The sequence below is a fragment of the Falco peregrinus genome, chromosome 4 (assembly GCF_023634155.1).
Source record: "Falco peregrinus isolate bFalPer1 chromosome 4, bFalPer1.pri, whole genome shotgun sequence".
Classification (NCBI taxonomy): domain Eukaryota; kingdom Metazoa; phylum Chordata; class Aves; order Falconiformes; family Falconidae; genus Falco; species Falco peregrinus.
The window spans coordinates 38143699-38157972 of record NC_073724.1 but is presented as its reverse complement, the minus strand read 5'-3'; the positions used below and the strand labels follow the sequence as shown (position 1 = coordinate 38157972).

At 34.9% G+C, this 14274-nt stretch overlaps 1 protein-coding gene across 1 annotated transcript in view; it reads left to right on the top strand.

The window, feature by feature from the left end:
* Nucleotides 1-14274, top strand: part of CFAP47 (cilia and flagella associated protein 47) — a 342945-nt gene that overhangs the window by 118487 nt on the left and 210184 nt on the right. The window contains 3 exon segments of the mRNA XM_027782493.2: nucleotides 4201-4351; nucleotides 5274-5362; nucleotides 7863-7949. Coding sequence (XP_027638294.2) covers nucleotides 4201-4351; nucleotides 5274-5362; nucleotides 7863-7949 — 327 coding nt within the window.

The following is a 14274-nucleotide window of genomic DNA, read 5'->3' as shown; positions in this document are numbered from 1 at the left end:
AAATTCACTCATGAGAGTTCGGGCAATTACAACTGACAAGATGAACCATAGCCTTGACAGGGAGGCTAAAGAAACTGAAACTTGTCAGTCTTCTGTCTGGAAAGCTGGAAGACTTTTAAGAGATATCATGCATACAGACCTGTCTCTAATTATCCACCAAACAGAAATATTCCTATATTTAGAAGTAACTATAATTGGATTTAAGATGACTGTGAGTCGTTATAATTACTAATGAGGAATAAGTGTGACTGACTAATCCTGTTGGACCTACTGGGTGAGCACGTTTGGCACAGAGGTTTTTGTAGATGGAGGCCCAGTTCAAAAGAGCTGTGTATGCTTTCCAGGAGAGGTGAACTACAGGAAACTGGTAAGCTAAACAGATCAGGGAAAAAAATGAGCAGAAAGGCAAAGGATAATGAAGAGAAGTTACTGAAATATATTAGAAAGCGGTGATGCAGCATTAGCTTAGAGATGCCAACAATTTTACACTAATAATAAGAAGAGGCAGGAACATGTAATATATGTATGTATGCCTGTGTTTTCAAAGAATCAGGACAATGTACGCTGTGGTCCATTACTAGCTGGAGAAAGTCATAAATGGCTGTGGTGGGTTAAACTTGGCCAGCTGCCAGACACCCACCCATACACTCTTTCACTCCCTTTCCTCAACTGGACAGGGCAGAAAAAAATTGCTGAAATGGTTTGTGGGTTGACATAGACAGGGAGACTCCTTACCAGTGACCAACACAGACAAACCAAGTTTGACTTAGAGGAACTTGTTTTAATAATTTTCAATTAAAATAGACTTTTTTAGTGAGAAACAAAGATAAAAATTAAAACATCATTTCATCTCTTCCTCACACGCTTCTCCTAGTCTGTTCTAGAGTTCTCTGCCTTCTTCCCCAGCCACTCTGAATTGCACAGAGGGTAAGTGGGGAGCAGGTGGCTGCAGTCACTTCATAACAGTTCCTCTCTGGAACAAGATTATAGAGTTGAATTTTCCCTTACTTTGCATTGACATTGACACAAGCAAAGAGTGAAAAAAATTAAGCAACTTTTTGTTTTCCCTGATGCTAGCTTTGCCACAGAAGACAAGTTCACAATTAAGTCAGATTTCTCTGCTGTTGCAGGAGGCAGAGGGCAAAGATCAGGCAGAATGTTCCATAAATTCCATTTCCCTGTCATTCCTCTTGATGACAAGAGCAGAGCAGACTCCTATAAACTTGATCCTTAAAGTGGCTTTGGGAGTGGATGTCTCCAGCAGTATACTTCTCTGGGACTCTGCAGTCTCAGGATGCATTTTCCAGGATGTTTTGAATGGCAGAGCAACTTAGGAGTCTCAGACTCTGGGGGACTTAGTAGCTCTTCACTGTCAAAAATGGTAATGTCTTGAGGCTCTGCAGCAGCAACATGAAAGCCGTAAGAGCCAGGTTTTCAGAACTTCCAGGATTTCATCATTGTTTCTCAGAACTGAAGTCCTAAGGGTTTTGGCATGAGGAAGATCTCTGGGCAATATCATACTCCTTTATCCTGGGTGTTAAGCCTAGAGGTCTTGCTGCATTAATTCTATTACCTGTAGTCACCCTTTCTGCAGTTTAGTGAGGTTTTTCCAGTTCTGCTGTATCCTTTTTGAGGTAAAGAGGTGCAAACAATAATTAAGGTTTGAGCACTTTGGATGTTATCTGGTGACCTAATAGTGTTCTATGTTGTTGTCTGTTGCTTTTCTAATTATTCCTAACACTTCATTTACTTTACTGGATGTTTCCCAGAACTGTGCTGATGTTTTCATGAAACCATCTGTTGCAAATCCCAAGTTCTCAATGATGAGTTATAATGTCTTGGAGGCCGTAATTTTGTGTAAATGCAGAACTGCTTTCCCTGTGTACATCTCTTTACAACTATGTACACTGAATTTCCTTGTCATTTTGCTGTTTCATAAGGTCTTGCAATCTTTGCACTTCAATCTTTGTGCTTACAACCTGGAGCAACTTGAAACACCAGTAAACTTCCTTACTTTCCAGGTATCACAGACCCTTGAGGACTCCAGTAATGGCCTTCCTACTAAGTAAAAAGTGTTAGTTCCTACATTATGTTTCTTGTCTTCTTTCCTTGCTTCTTTCCTGTTTGATAGTTTCCTTGTAAGTCTATAACAAAAGGACTATGTTATAATTAGATGAATTAAATCACCCTTGATCATGCTTTTGTACTCCTTTAATGAACTCCCATAGGTTTATAAGGCAGGACTACATTTTACATGTGTTGACTCCTGCCAGCTAGATGTCATTTATGGAGATCTTGTTTATAGTAGATATTGTATATACTGATCCTGTTCTTTTATTCTTTATAATTATTGCTAGTACATTGCATGATATAGATTTGAGGCTTAAAGGTCTGTTAGTCTCCTGATCTTCCCCAAATTTTAAGATATTGGTGTTCTATTTATCACCATCCAGTTCTTAGGTCCCAAGGTAGTTTCAAATAAGAATGCTATGGATATACCTTTGTGGTGCTTTTTTTCCCCCTGGTTCATAATAAGAATGAGATAAAGGACCTCCCAGAAACTTCCCTTGACAGCAGCTGTCATCCAGGGACAAATCCTGCCACTGCTCCCATCAAAATAAACTTAAGAGAATTTCTGCCATAGTTGTGATTGCTCAACTTACATGACAAGATGTTTGCATTGAGTTGAAATAATAACAGGTACTTGAAAAAGTAGCTGTTATTATGAAAGTCGTGAACCAAATGTAAATTAACATGATTCTGTTCGAGACATGGTATGCTGATTGCTATTACACTACTTCACCACTTACTTGTGTAACTGTATACACATACAATACATAACAGGCATATTTTACATACCTGTGTTAGTTGATTGTCTCTGCTTTAGAAATTCCCAGTTGGCAGAAGACCAATAAATCACACATAGTTTTCCTCTGCAATCTATTTTAATTCTCTTTCAGGCTGCACAGTTCCTATTAATTGGTTAATGGGGAAGGCTAATTTGGGTTGGGGAGAAGCTTCCTTTTGACTTCAGTCTGAGATAGTCTGCTGTCTCTTCCAAAAAGACAAGTAACAAATCTGCAGTTTAGAAATATAACCTTTTCCTATATTTTAAGAATTCCTTTGAAGTATTATTTAAGTAATTGCAGCTTGAGTAAATTAAGAGATGCCAAGGTTTTCCTATAGCTTATTTTATCTCTGCCATCTCTTTCATACATGTTGGGGGGTAAATTTTAAAGTTTCTTTAACTACACAAAATGACATTAAAATAAAAGTATAAAATAGCCAGCTGACCTTTTGGTATGTATTTTGAGATATTATACTTGCAGCTCCAAAAATATAGCTCTTTCTGTTGAGAGAGACCTCTCTCTACTCTGGTCATATGTGTAGAAAGGAAATTCTACTGTTCTTTTGCTTTTGGAACAATCCTACACACTGATTTTTCTTACCTTCATGCCACGTTGAGATACTAATCTCAAAATCAAAGAGTGATTTTGAGAGCTTCAAAATGTGAGCTTCAGCCAGTCAACTTTTCTTATTGTTTTTGCTTAGTTACACAACTAATGCAAATCAAGTCTAAACTTCACTTTTATTTAGTCTAAACTCTTATTCCATGTGGTCTCCCCTTTTCCATTTTCCCATTAGAGAACTGAGCTGTTGCCTCTATAAAGAGAGCTTTGGTTTTTCCACCTAATTACTTATCTTTACTAATTATTCTGGAGGGTTTTTTTACTAATTTCTTTCTTAATCTTCAATGAAGATTTGATTAAGAACATCTGGATCTGCCTCACAACATGCATAACAAGATGTCTGACTGTTTAACTCACAAAAACCTATTCAAATAGGGTAGCATAAAGTAAATCAGTTGTTAACTTAGGGTTATGCTATAAAGAGAACTTCCTGTGCTAGTGTGCGTGTAAGAAAAATTAAGCTACATACTGAGTTTATAAAAAGCAATAAGGACTCAATATTGTTCTTTTTCTATCTATATAGTTCTTTTAATAGAATGTTTTAAGGTGCTTTTAGGCAGAAGATTGAGCTACAACAAACTATTTCAGAAGAAACAAATTACTTTCTTCTCTAGCCACCTTCCCTTACAATGACTCTAGAATGTGCTCCTGAAGTGACATCTCTGAGTAATTTCTGAATCGCAATTTTGTGCCTGCCTAATTAAGTTATTATTGTTGTTGTTATTCCTAGGAGGCAAACAAGTATAAATGTGGAATTCACCAGTCGTTTTCTGCATCCTGCTGAAGCAGTGTTACTACTGATATCAAAGATTGTGGGTGGAATAGGTGGTGCCACAATGACATTCTCTCTGAAAGCTGAAGTCAAGCATATTGAGCCTGCTGTAAGTTTATGGGTGTATGATTAATACTGTCACAAAAACATTTTTAATCTGTACATTGTATCAAACAAGTGAATAAAAGTGTGAGTTACCATCAGCATTAGCTTTTGACCTATGAATTTTCAGGTTTCCAATATTAGCCTATGTACTTGCAGAGAAAAGCCTGAAGGAATATCTAAGACCCCAAAGGATATAAATCACGCTTAGATCCTGAGTAAATTAAAGAAGTTGTAGTGATTGCTTTGAAAATAAATCTGGAGCCCCTTCAGCATACGAGTGCTTTTGGAAATTCCGTTGTGGAGGCAGTGATATGCTTCGTCCTAGTTATTTCAGTTGTCAGATGTAGACGGGCAATAAACTTTTGTTAATGTTGCGAGGTTATTTGTCCTTTTTGTCTTTAGAAATTCTGTAGATTTAAAATATATCCCAGAAATAGAGCAGAGATAGGCATGTGTTCCAGCATTTGTTATCAAACATTCATTGAGCAGATCTGGATACATCCTCTTCTGAACTTAGATGGTGTTTATGTGATTGTCGCTGTGTCTCTGTGTCTCTGTCTCTCTCTTTTAACATGACACTCTTTATTCCATAGCAATAGACAAAGAAGGTTAGGGCAAGAGAAAAAAAAAAAAAAAAGAGGACATGTAAAGATAAGAAGGAAAAAAGATGATAGCTTGATTCTTGGCCCTGTGCTGTCGTTTGGAAGACCATTTAGAATGTGGTGCATGTTTAAAAAGAAATAGGCTTTAACTGTTCTTTGCTGGCAACAAAACCTATCATTTAAAGTATGTTAATTTTGTAGTCACCAATGGTCAAACATATGGTTTTACTCTTCTTTGTAATATTTTCCTATTTGTTTATGTATTATACATGAATGTAGTTTTGCAACTTTTTCATGTTGATACAAATTTTTGTTCTGTTTTAGGATATATTAAAATGCAGATCTCCATGCTATGAGCTGAAGAAAGTTATCCTAAGTGTTACTAATCCCTTCAGAACTGATGGCATATTCAGGTAGACAATGCTGTAAAGACAAATCATTAATAATCAATCTGTTTTATCAACTCTTTTCCATAACTTTCTTCTTCTCCTTGAACATCTAAAACCTTGAGATTAACTTATAGGAATTTACTTTACCAAAATTGTTACAAGCACTATGAAGTGGAAGCTTATCATAATGAATAAAGAAGATAAGTAAACCTTAATTGAAATCCGTCTCAGTGTAAGCAATAAAGCTAGAGCTTTAATCAAATAGAGTTCATGAACCTTGCTTGTATTTTTGTGTTTGGCTGAGGTCCAGCATAATTCTAAAGAGAAACAAACCATGTTAATAGTTGGTTATTTTTTCCTGAATCTGCTTTATCCTGCTGTTTAAATTATTAAGCATGCAAAATTAAAAAACACATGCTTTTGCCTTGGGGCTTGCATCACTATCAGTTAATCTAATTTTTCATTTGTATTCATCATGGATGTAACAACTGCAAATTTATAAAGGTTGCTTTCATTAATATAAATGAAATATAGTTCTGTGCCACTTTAAAATCTGTTTGTGATCTGACTCCATGTTTTGTCTTCAGTCTATACAGCTAACTATTGGTTCATGTCATTCATTTATTTACAAGAACCATTTTCCATAGCATTTTTAACTTGTTTTACTGATTTGTTTAATATATGTGTTGCACAGGCTGCAAATTAAATTTCTCTTTCCCCACAGAATGAGTTTGGTCTAGAAACTGGTAACAGAATTGTTTTCACTGCTCCAGCAATGTGCTGTGGTGTGAGCCTTGTATATGGGCATTATATGAGTGTACTTAGCTTTTGATGTTTTTGAAAGTCCTTGAGGTGGTCAGTGAGGCTGCCTGCAATCAGGTCTATCATGTGGGTAACTCTCTTGGAAAGAATAGATTAAAGGCGATTAGGTAATTTAGTTTCATGTATATAATTAGAAAGCTACTTGACAAATACTTGTAATTATCAATTTGAGCAACATTTGAATTAGTAATCTAGAATAAAAGATTATTTGTATCACATTTCCAGTCTTTTGAACCATCTAGCGTTCCATCAGGGGGTGCATTGCTTAACTGCAAATAGCACTAGGAAACACACTTGTGATACCAAGGAAGTAGCTCCTTTATAGAAAACTGGGCTGAAAATCTTAAAATTAGGTATATAATGTGGTAATATTTAAGAAAAGGACAACGTAAAATTATGAACACATCTTTGTACTCATATCAAATATGTAGCAAATGTCACATACAGAATTTACAGCTTTTGGAAGTACTCTAAATGAATCCTTGCCTAGCATTTGGCTATTTCTTAATGTTACCCATTCTATCAACTACATAACCTATTCTGGTTTTCACAGTTCCTAGCCTTTAATAGTCATGTATAAATATATATTTTAAAGATTACTGAATGTTTGTACTTCATTAAGAAAAAATACTCAAATACTTTTAAAATTATCCATTACATTTCTTTGTGAAATACTGTAGCTATTTCTCTCCTGAGAACAGGAAAGTATTTCTATAAGATACTATAATAAGGAATGATCATTATTATTTTGTTAAATAGCAGATTCAACACTTGAGCAGAGAATCAACTAATTCTTATGTAAATTGCAATGACTATTGAAAATTTTAAATTCAGATTCACAGCTAGTGCTAAGCTAGTTGACATTGGCTTCTGTTATTTTTACTATGAACCCTGTAATCTTCCTTCTGTTTTTACTGACATCTAAGAGTGCAGAGAAAATGCAGAACTGTAGTTTAAAATGAATGAATTATGTGTGCTGGTGCCATGTAACAGAAATGGAATATCCAATACCTAGAATGGAAATAACATGTCCACAATAAAAGGAGGGAAGATCAGAATCTTCTAGGAAAGACTAAAGTGAAACAGTTGCTTCTGGTTTGTCAGGGAAATCATATTTTACTCTATCTTAAAAGATTCATTATTTACAAAAACAAAATAAAATTAACTGAGCTTTCTACCTTAAAATGTAAATGAATCTATTATTCAATAATTTAATTTAGTACAGATTATAGTATAAGTTGTATTTAATAAAATTATTTCCAATTAAAATATGTATATAATTTGCCTTAATATTGAAATGTGCATAATTCTTCTGTTTTTCAATTTCTCATTTTCTAAAATTTTTTGAAAAATAATTGGTCTGCATCTCATGACATGGCTGTGGACTGGGCCTACAGTTACAAATCAGGCTGTGGTTTACAATGTTTCCTAATAACCCTTCAATAAGTGTCTCAGAATTTTGCACACTTACATGAGCTTTAAAATTTGCAAGGTCTAAATTGCGCAAAACATTTTAAGTTATTAAATAAAGAAGAATTAATAAATTGAATAAGCATTTTTAAAAATCTGTTAAAAATTATAGTATATATAAATATCTCCAGTTGAAAATAATAAGCTTCTTTACCAAGCCTTCTTTTAAAAGTTAGAATAAGCTGAATTTTGTCTTAAAATGCAGTGATTATGTGTATTTGCCATACTCCAGGGTCATTTTGCTGGAATCCACAAGTTACTCAATGAAGCCAGAGCAAGTATATCAAGCCAGGCAAGTAAAGCAAGAGCAAACATTCAGGTAAGTTCTAAATGGCAATTGCTTATTATAATAGGTTGAATTATACAATTCTGTTAGCATTAGGTCTTTGTGTATACCTGTTGTAAAGAGCTATAGGTAAGGACATGGAAATATCGTAGAATTATGTAACATTGAAAAAATACTTTACAGTTAACTTAGTGGAAAAAAGATAAATAAGGTGTAAAAATTTTCTGAATTTCTTCTTGAACTTTGTATTCCAAGTAGTTTCTTTTGTCAAGGAAAGAGTTAAGTTTTAAGAATACTTGTATTTACTTACAGATAGGATAAAGAAAAAAACAGAGATCTAAAAGGCTCCATTGTGTCTCTGTGTAATACAGGTTATGAGATACAGCATTAATACATGTTCATTCAGAAAATATGGTTTAGAAATACACTATCAGGAGTCATCACAATTCTGATTAATATTTGATATATTAGAAATTTATCTATACTAATCTATCTATGCTATACCACCTTTTTTGGACAGCTCCTGTTTTACTTCCTATCTTACTCTTTGTTCTGAGATCACAAACTGTCCCACAGAATGTGAAAAGTGGCAAGTATCTTAGATGTGAGTTTTGTGTTCAAAGATCTCAGTATTTTCAGTAAGTAGTTCTTTGTGTCCTTTCTCTCTCTCATAAAACATTGGCTTGCTTCTGTCTTCTAAAATTCATTGATGAAGTTGCCGCTCTGTGGACTTAAGATTTCCCCACGGTGTCTGGCAATTATTATTTTTCTTTTTGCCTCAGTAATATATAAAATCTGGAACTGGAAGGGACTAAAAAGATTACCTAGTGACTTCTGCTCCAAATACAGGAAGCAAAGTAATTTGCCTTTTCTGAGAATTTCTTGGATGGAAAACAGAGTTATCGTCTTGTTTGGACCCTGGACTGAAGAGTAAAGGCACACCATAGCACATGTATAGCTATGATATGATGATGTATGTGGACTACCTATGTTGATTGCATAGGTGATTTTGCTTTTGATCTTGATTTTTGGCATACCTCATAACATGGCAAGCCCAGCCTCTTTGTGGTATTATGTAGGAAAAGGTAACTGACAACTGAGAGAAGATAGCTACTGAACTGTTTCTTGCTGGTGCACAAGTATGGAAGTGGATGGGAACTAAAAGACCTTTAGGGTCCCTTCCAATCCAAGCTTCTGTGACTCTGTGATTCCAATTAGTAGTACAAAGTTGAACCAGTTAGACTAAACCATAGCAAGAATGAATTGGAAGTATTCACACTTGCTTTTGTCTTAACCAGATCTTTTGTACTAAGCAATTGAGAGGTACCTTCCTGAACTAACCCTTTGCTGCTGTAACTCACTCCTGCAAAAATTTTTGTTCATTTAATGCACAGTAAAATAACCTTGCTTTGAAAGGGACAAGTTGTGCTTGCAACAACAACAATAACCAGCCAACCAAAACCCCAAAAACAAAATCAAAAACTCCAAACCCTAAACAAATGAGAGAGTGTTTGTGAATTTGTTTGGTCGCCCCCTCCCGCCCCGCTTAAACTGATTCACATATAATACCTGAGTTATCAGACTTAGAGACATGGTCCATGTTGTGATATAAAGTGCTTAGCCTTACAACTTGACTGCTGATCCTTTGCCATTTTGTCTACACAGCACATGCATAAACTTGTTGCTGAAGCTTGTCTTGCGTTCTTCAGTGATATTTTTCATACAGTAGACTTTGGTGTTAATACAGAGTGGAATGATTGGTGCATAAGTTGTGCTAGGACGCTACTGTGGGTTTAATACCATAGGATCATAGAATCATTTGGGTCAGAAGAAACCTTTAAAGATCATTTCGTTTCAAACTCCTGCCATGGGCAGGGACATCTTCCACTGGATCAGGTTGCTCTAAGCCCCATCCAACCTGACCTTGAACATTTCCAGTGATGGGGCATCCACAGCTTCTCTGAGCTACCTGTTCGAGTGCCTCACCACCCACAGAGTAAAGAATTTCTTTATATCTAAGTTTTAGTTTAAAACTGCTACCCCTTGTCCTATCACTACAGGCCCTGGTAAAAAAATCCTGCTCTATTTTTCTTACGCTCGCTCTTTAATGCTGAAAGGCCACAATAGGGTCTTCCTGTAGCCTTCTCTTCTCCAGGCAGAACAACCCCAAATCTCTCAGCCTGTCTTCATAAGAGAAGTGTTCCATTCCTTTGATCATGGCACTCCTGTCGACCAGCTCTAGCAGGTCCATGTCTTTCTTGTGCTGGGGACTCCAGAGCTGGATGCAGTACTCCAGCTGGGGTCTCACCAGAGCAGAGGGAAACAATCACTTCCCTTGACTTGCTGGCCATGCTTCTTTTTATGCAGCCAAGGAGATGATTTGTTTTCTGGGCTGTGAGCCCACATTTCTGGTTCACAGCTAATTTTTCATTCACCAGCACCCTCAAGTCCACCTCCAAAGGGCTGATTTCAAGCCATTCATCCCCCAGTCTATGCTGATGCTGGGGATTTGCCCAATTCAGGTGCAGCAAACAGTCTGTATAGACTTATTTTATAGCAGCTTTAAGCTATTTTGTCTAATCCATTTCCTTATTTCTCTGTATATTGAAAGGGGATGTACTGAGCTAGACTGTGAGTATAACCATGCTTCTTATACCCTCCAGATCTTAACTACATTCCTTTTGTTCTTATTATTGAATGAGATGCCATTTCTTTTTGTTACAGAAGAATGAGACACAATGTTCATGTCTTCCACAATACAGTTGTATTTCCCTTTCCTTTCACTTATCTGCAGATGCTTTGTTCATTGGGGTGAGAAAAAATTTCTAGAGATGTTCAATACCGTGTCAGATGTGCAATGAGTTTCTCTGTCATTCAACTCTGAAAATAGGACTTATTGATGTATAGTTCAGCTCAGTGAAGAAATGTGTTGTAGTTTGTATGTTCTCAATGTGTAACGTATTGCCATGTAATATGCTTATTATGGTTTTTTTTCACAAAGCTTTTGAGTAATTTGTTAATTTTACAGTGAATCTTCTGCTGTAGTCTCTGGTTTTGCAGTCATGCATTGAAAGAGATGATGTTTTATATAAAATTTGTATTTTTATATTTTTATGTGAATACTTATTTGTAAGTACAGAATAAATATTTTTTTGTACTCGCATACCTCAGAGAGAATTTTCCTTTCTGAAAAGTGACCTTTAAGTATAGGTATTAGAATGAGTCTCCAGGGTAATATATTCTGAGAATTTTAGGAGTCCATTTATTTAAGGTTGTGATTTTTCCTTAGCCCACTAAGATTAACTATTTATTTTGAGAGACCCAATAACTATCAAATGCTGTATGTAATAATTTTTTGCTATAGCTGGTTCATCAAATTTTATTGTTAGGGGAGAATGACTTTTATGTGTGAATAATATTAAAACTGAGTCTACAGCTGAAACTTGCAATATTTTTTTTGAGAGATATTACAGTGTAGTTTTCAGCATCTGTGAGCTCTGTGCTTGTAAATTAAACAGAACTGTCCTTCCATAAATGTAACTGCACAGTTTAAACTCCTGTCAGCAATGGTAGGAATTCTTTGTGAAGAAGGATAGAAAAAGATATAAATAAATTCATATAAAGGAAATATGATCATAAGCAGCACAGTTTGCTTTGTGGGAATGGGAATAAGCAAAGATTTTGTTGTAAGTTGTTTTTTTCAAGTGTATCTGTTCTTTTCAAATACACTTGAGAAGCAACAGAATGGTGTTTAAGTTAAGATTCATCCCTTTCACTGCTTTCTCAGACAAACCCTTGATTGCATTAGGTTCCTTGTGAATGATTAACTGCACTGACAGCAAATATAGATCATTCCTGCAGCCTTGGTGTAAAAGAGGTACAGAGGGACAAGCTTTGCTGTTTGTGGACTTTCTCATCCTTTCTTTTCAGGGCTATAAACTTCTGGAAATGAACCTTGTACACGAGCCAAGTTAACTGAAACAAGAAGAGAATTATTTTTAGTAGAAATTGCTCAAAGAGCTTTTATGAGATTTGATTCTTCCTAGCATGATCATGAACTACATATTAACATGGGGATTTTACATCCTTAATTCCTCATTATGCGGTATAAATTCACCAAATACTTCCTCAAAGAGCCAAGAGTAAAACTAGCCTTTGTACAGAAAATTGAAAATTATGTTTATATTATGTGACAAGAAATGTTGTAAACCATGTGTACAAAAGTAAATGTCAAGTGTTTGGATATGTTTGGGTTTTTTAAATAATAATTCACATGGAGAAAAAAAAAGAGGAAAAAATCTAAGGAATATTTTAGAGAAAAAATATTTTAGGTAATTAATTTCCACTCCAATATTAAAAAGGCAATGATTTTGAGAATGGCAAATGCAAGATGCCAAATTCAGTCTGATTGGAAATCAGCACTGTAAGAGAAATTGTTTACACCAGGTAGAGATAGTGTCAACATCAGCCCCCTACTTTTAGCCATGGAATGGCTAATGTTGCACATTTTCTTAATTGTGCTGTTTCCTCGAAGAAAAAATCATGGGTTACAACTTTTAAATAATTTGTGTACTATTGATTTGTTTTGGTTTGCGAATCCTGGGTATACAGAGTTATGGGATTTCAGTGGGATTTTTCTGATGGCTTAAATCTGGATCTTGCACTTGTTGGATTGAATTTGGATGACTTAACAGTCATTACGGTTAGTGTGAAAATCGGCTTTACTGATTTAATTTGTTAAAAAAAGGAATGTCTTGTCTTAAATAACAGAAGAAGTGCATTTCCTATTACATTTCTTAAATACATTGCTGTCCTGTTCTTGGTTAGGTTAGGTAACATTGAATAAATTCACCCTGCTTTTATAATAAGATCTGTTGTGATGTGGTTTTTTTACTCTTACAATGTGGCTGTCTGACTTAAAAAATCTAGACAGTCAGACAAACAAATAGGAACTTGCATGATATTTTTAGGCTTGCGTTTACAAAATTAGAACTGTATTTAAAAATCTATAGGGAAAACATGCAGGAAGCTGTCTTTGAATTTGTTATATGTTTATAATAAATTCTAGATTAAAACATGTATCTGTCCCTTGTGTGTTATAAAGACTCATGAATACCAGGGAGAAAGATGTAAAATTAATTCACTGTATTGACTACTGTATACGCCATCATTTCAAATCCCGGTGCACACTGAAATTATTTAAGTACCTTAGAGACTTTACCAAAATGCATGTAATTTGAAGTGAAATACTGTCTTGAATAATAGAAGTATTTATTTCAAATACTTAAATTAGAAAGTTGCATTTAATGATAAGCTTTTCTAAATTTTTTAGAGAAAGTTTTACAGTTGCAGTGTAGTAGTACAAAAGCCGAAACATTACTGGTTTACATTCCAAATAGAAACTGTGAGACATCTTTTAAAGCTAATGTGTCATACTGCATAGAAGTTATTCAAATGGGTGACTTGAAGATTAGAAAATCTAGTATTCATAACTGTTAATATTCTATATGGTAACTAAAGTCTCTGCATTTATGGATATATATAAATATAAAAAATAAGGTAAAAATATATCTTATTAATGCTCTATTGACTTTATTCTCTAAGAAGGGTTAAATACAAGAATTTATAAAGCAATGAGCCTCTCATTTCATTTACTATCGAAAAAGCGGGCTTCCAAGTGATGAGCTTCTTGTGCACTTCCAGTCAAGATCCATAGTTTGCTTTCTCTTTATTTGCAAAAATACAATTTATTAAGTGGACAAAGAAGAAAAAAAGGAATAATTAATTGCAACCACAATATGTTAAAATTTAAAATAAGATTCTTTAAAGTAAGATTCCCCACAGGTAAAATTTTCAAATTTAGATGGTGAAATACTAACGTCTCTGAAATCAGAAATCTGCAGTTGCACTGAACAATAAATAACAACCACAGAAATAAAACCATTAACATTTTAATCAGAAAAAACTGAAATGAGATAACATTTCATCAGTGTTGTATTTCAGGAAATGAAAGCAATTAAAGCCTGAACCTTCTTTAGGATTTGGTAATGTCATCTCCACGTAAATGCAGACTTCTGTTGAAATAAGTGGAGATCTGCACAGGAATCAGGTTTCTTGTATTTCTCTGGGCCTAGGAAAGGAAACAAAAAAAGAGTTTTGTTAGCTTTATGTGACATTTGTTGAACTGATGTTGGGGAATTTTCATTGTACTCCTTGAGCCAAATGAAACATGCTTGTGCTTAAATAAAAATATTTATGAACAAATGCACTGGGCAGAGACCTACAGCCTTAGGTGGTTCTACAAGGAGTCCACAAGGATGTGAAACAAGCTGATTCCTTGTATACACTTGCACCAACA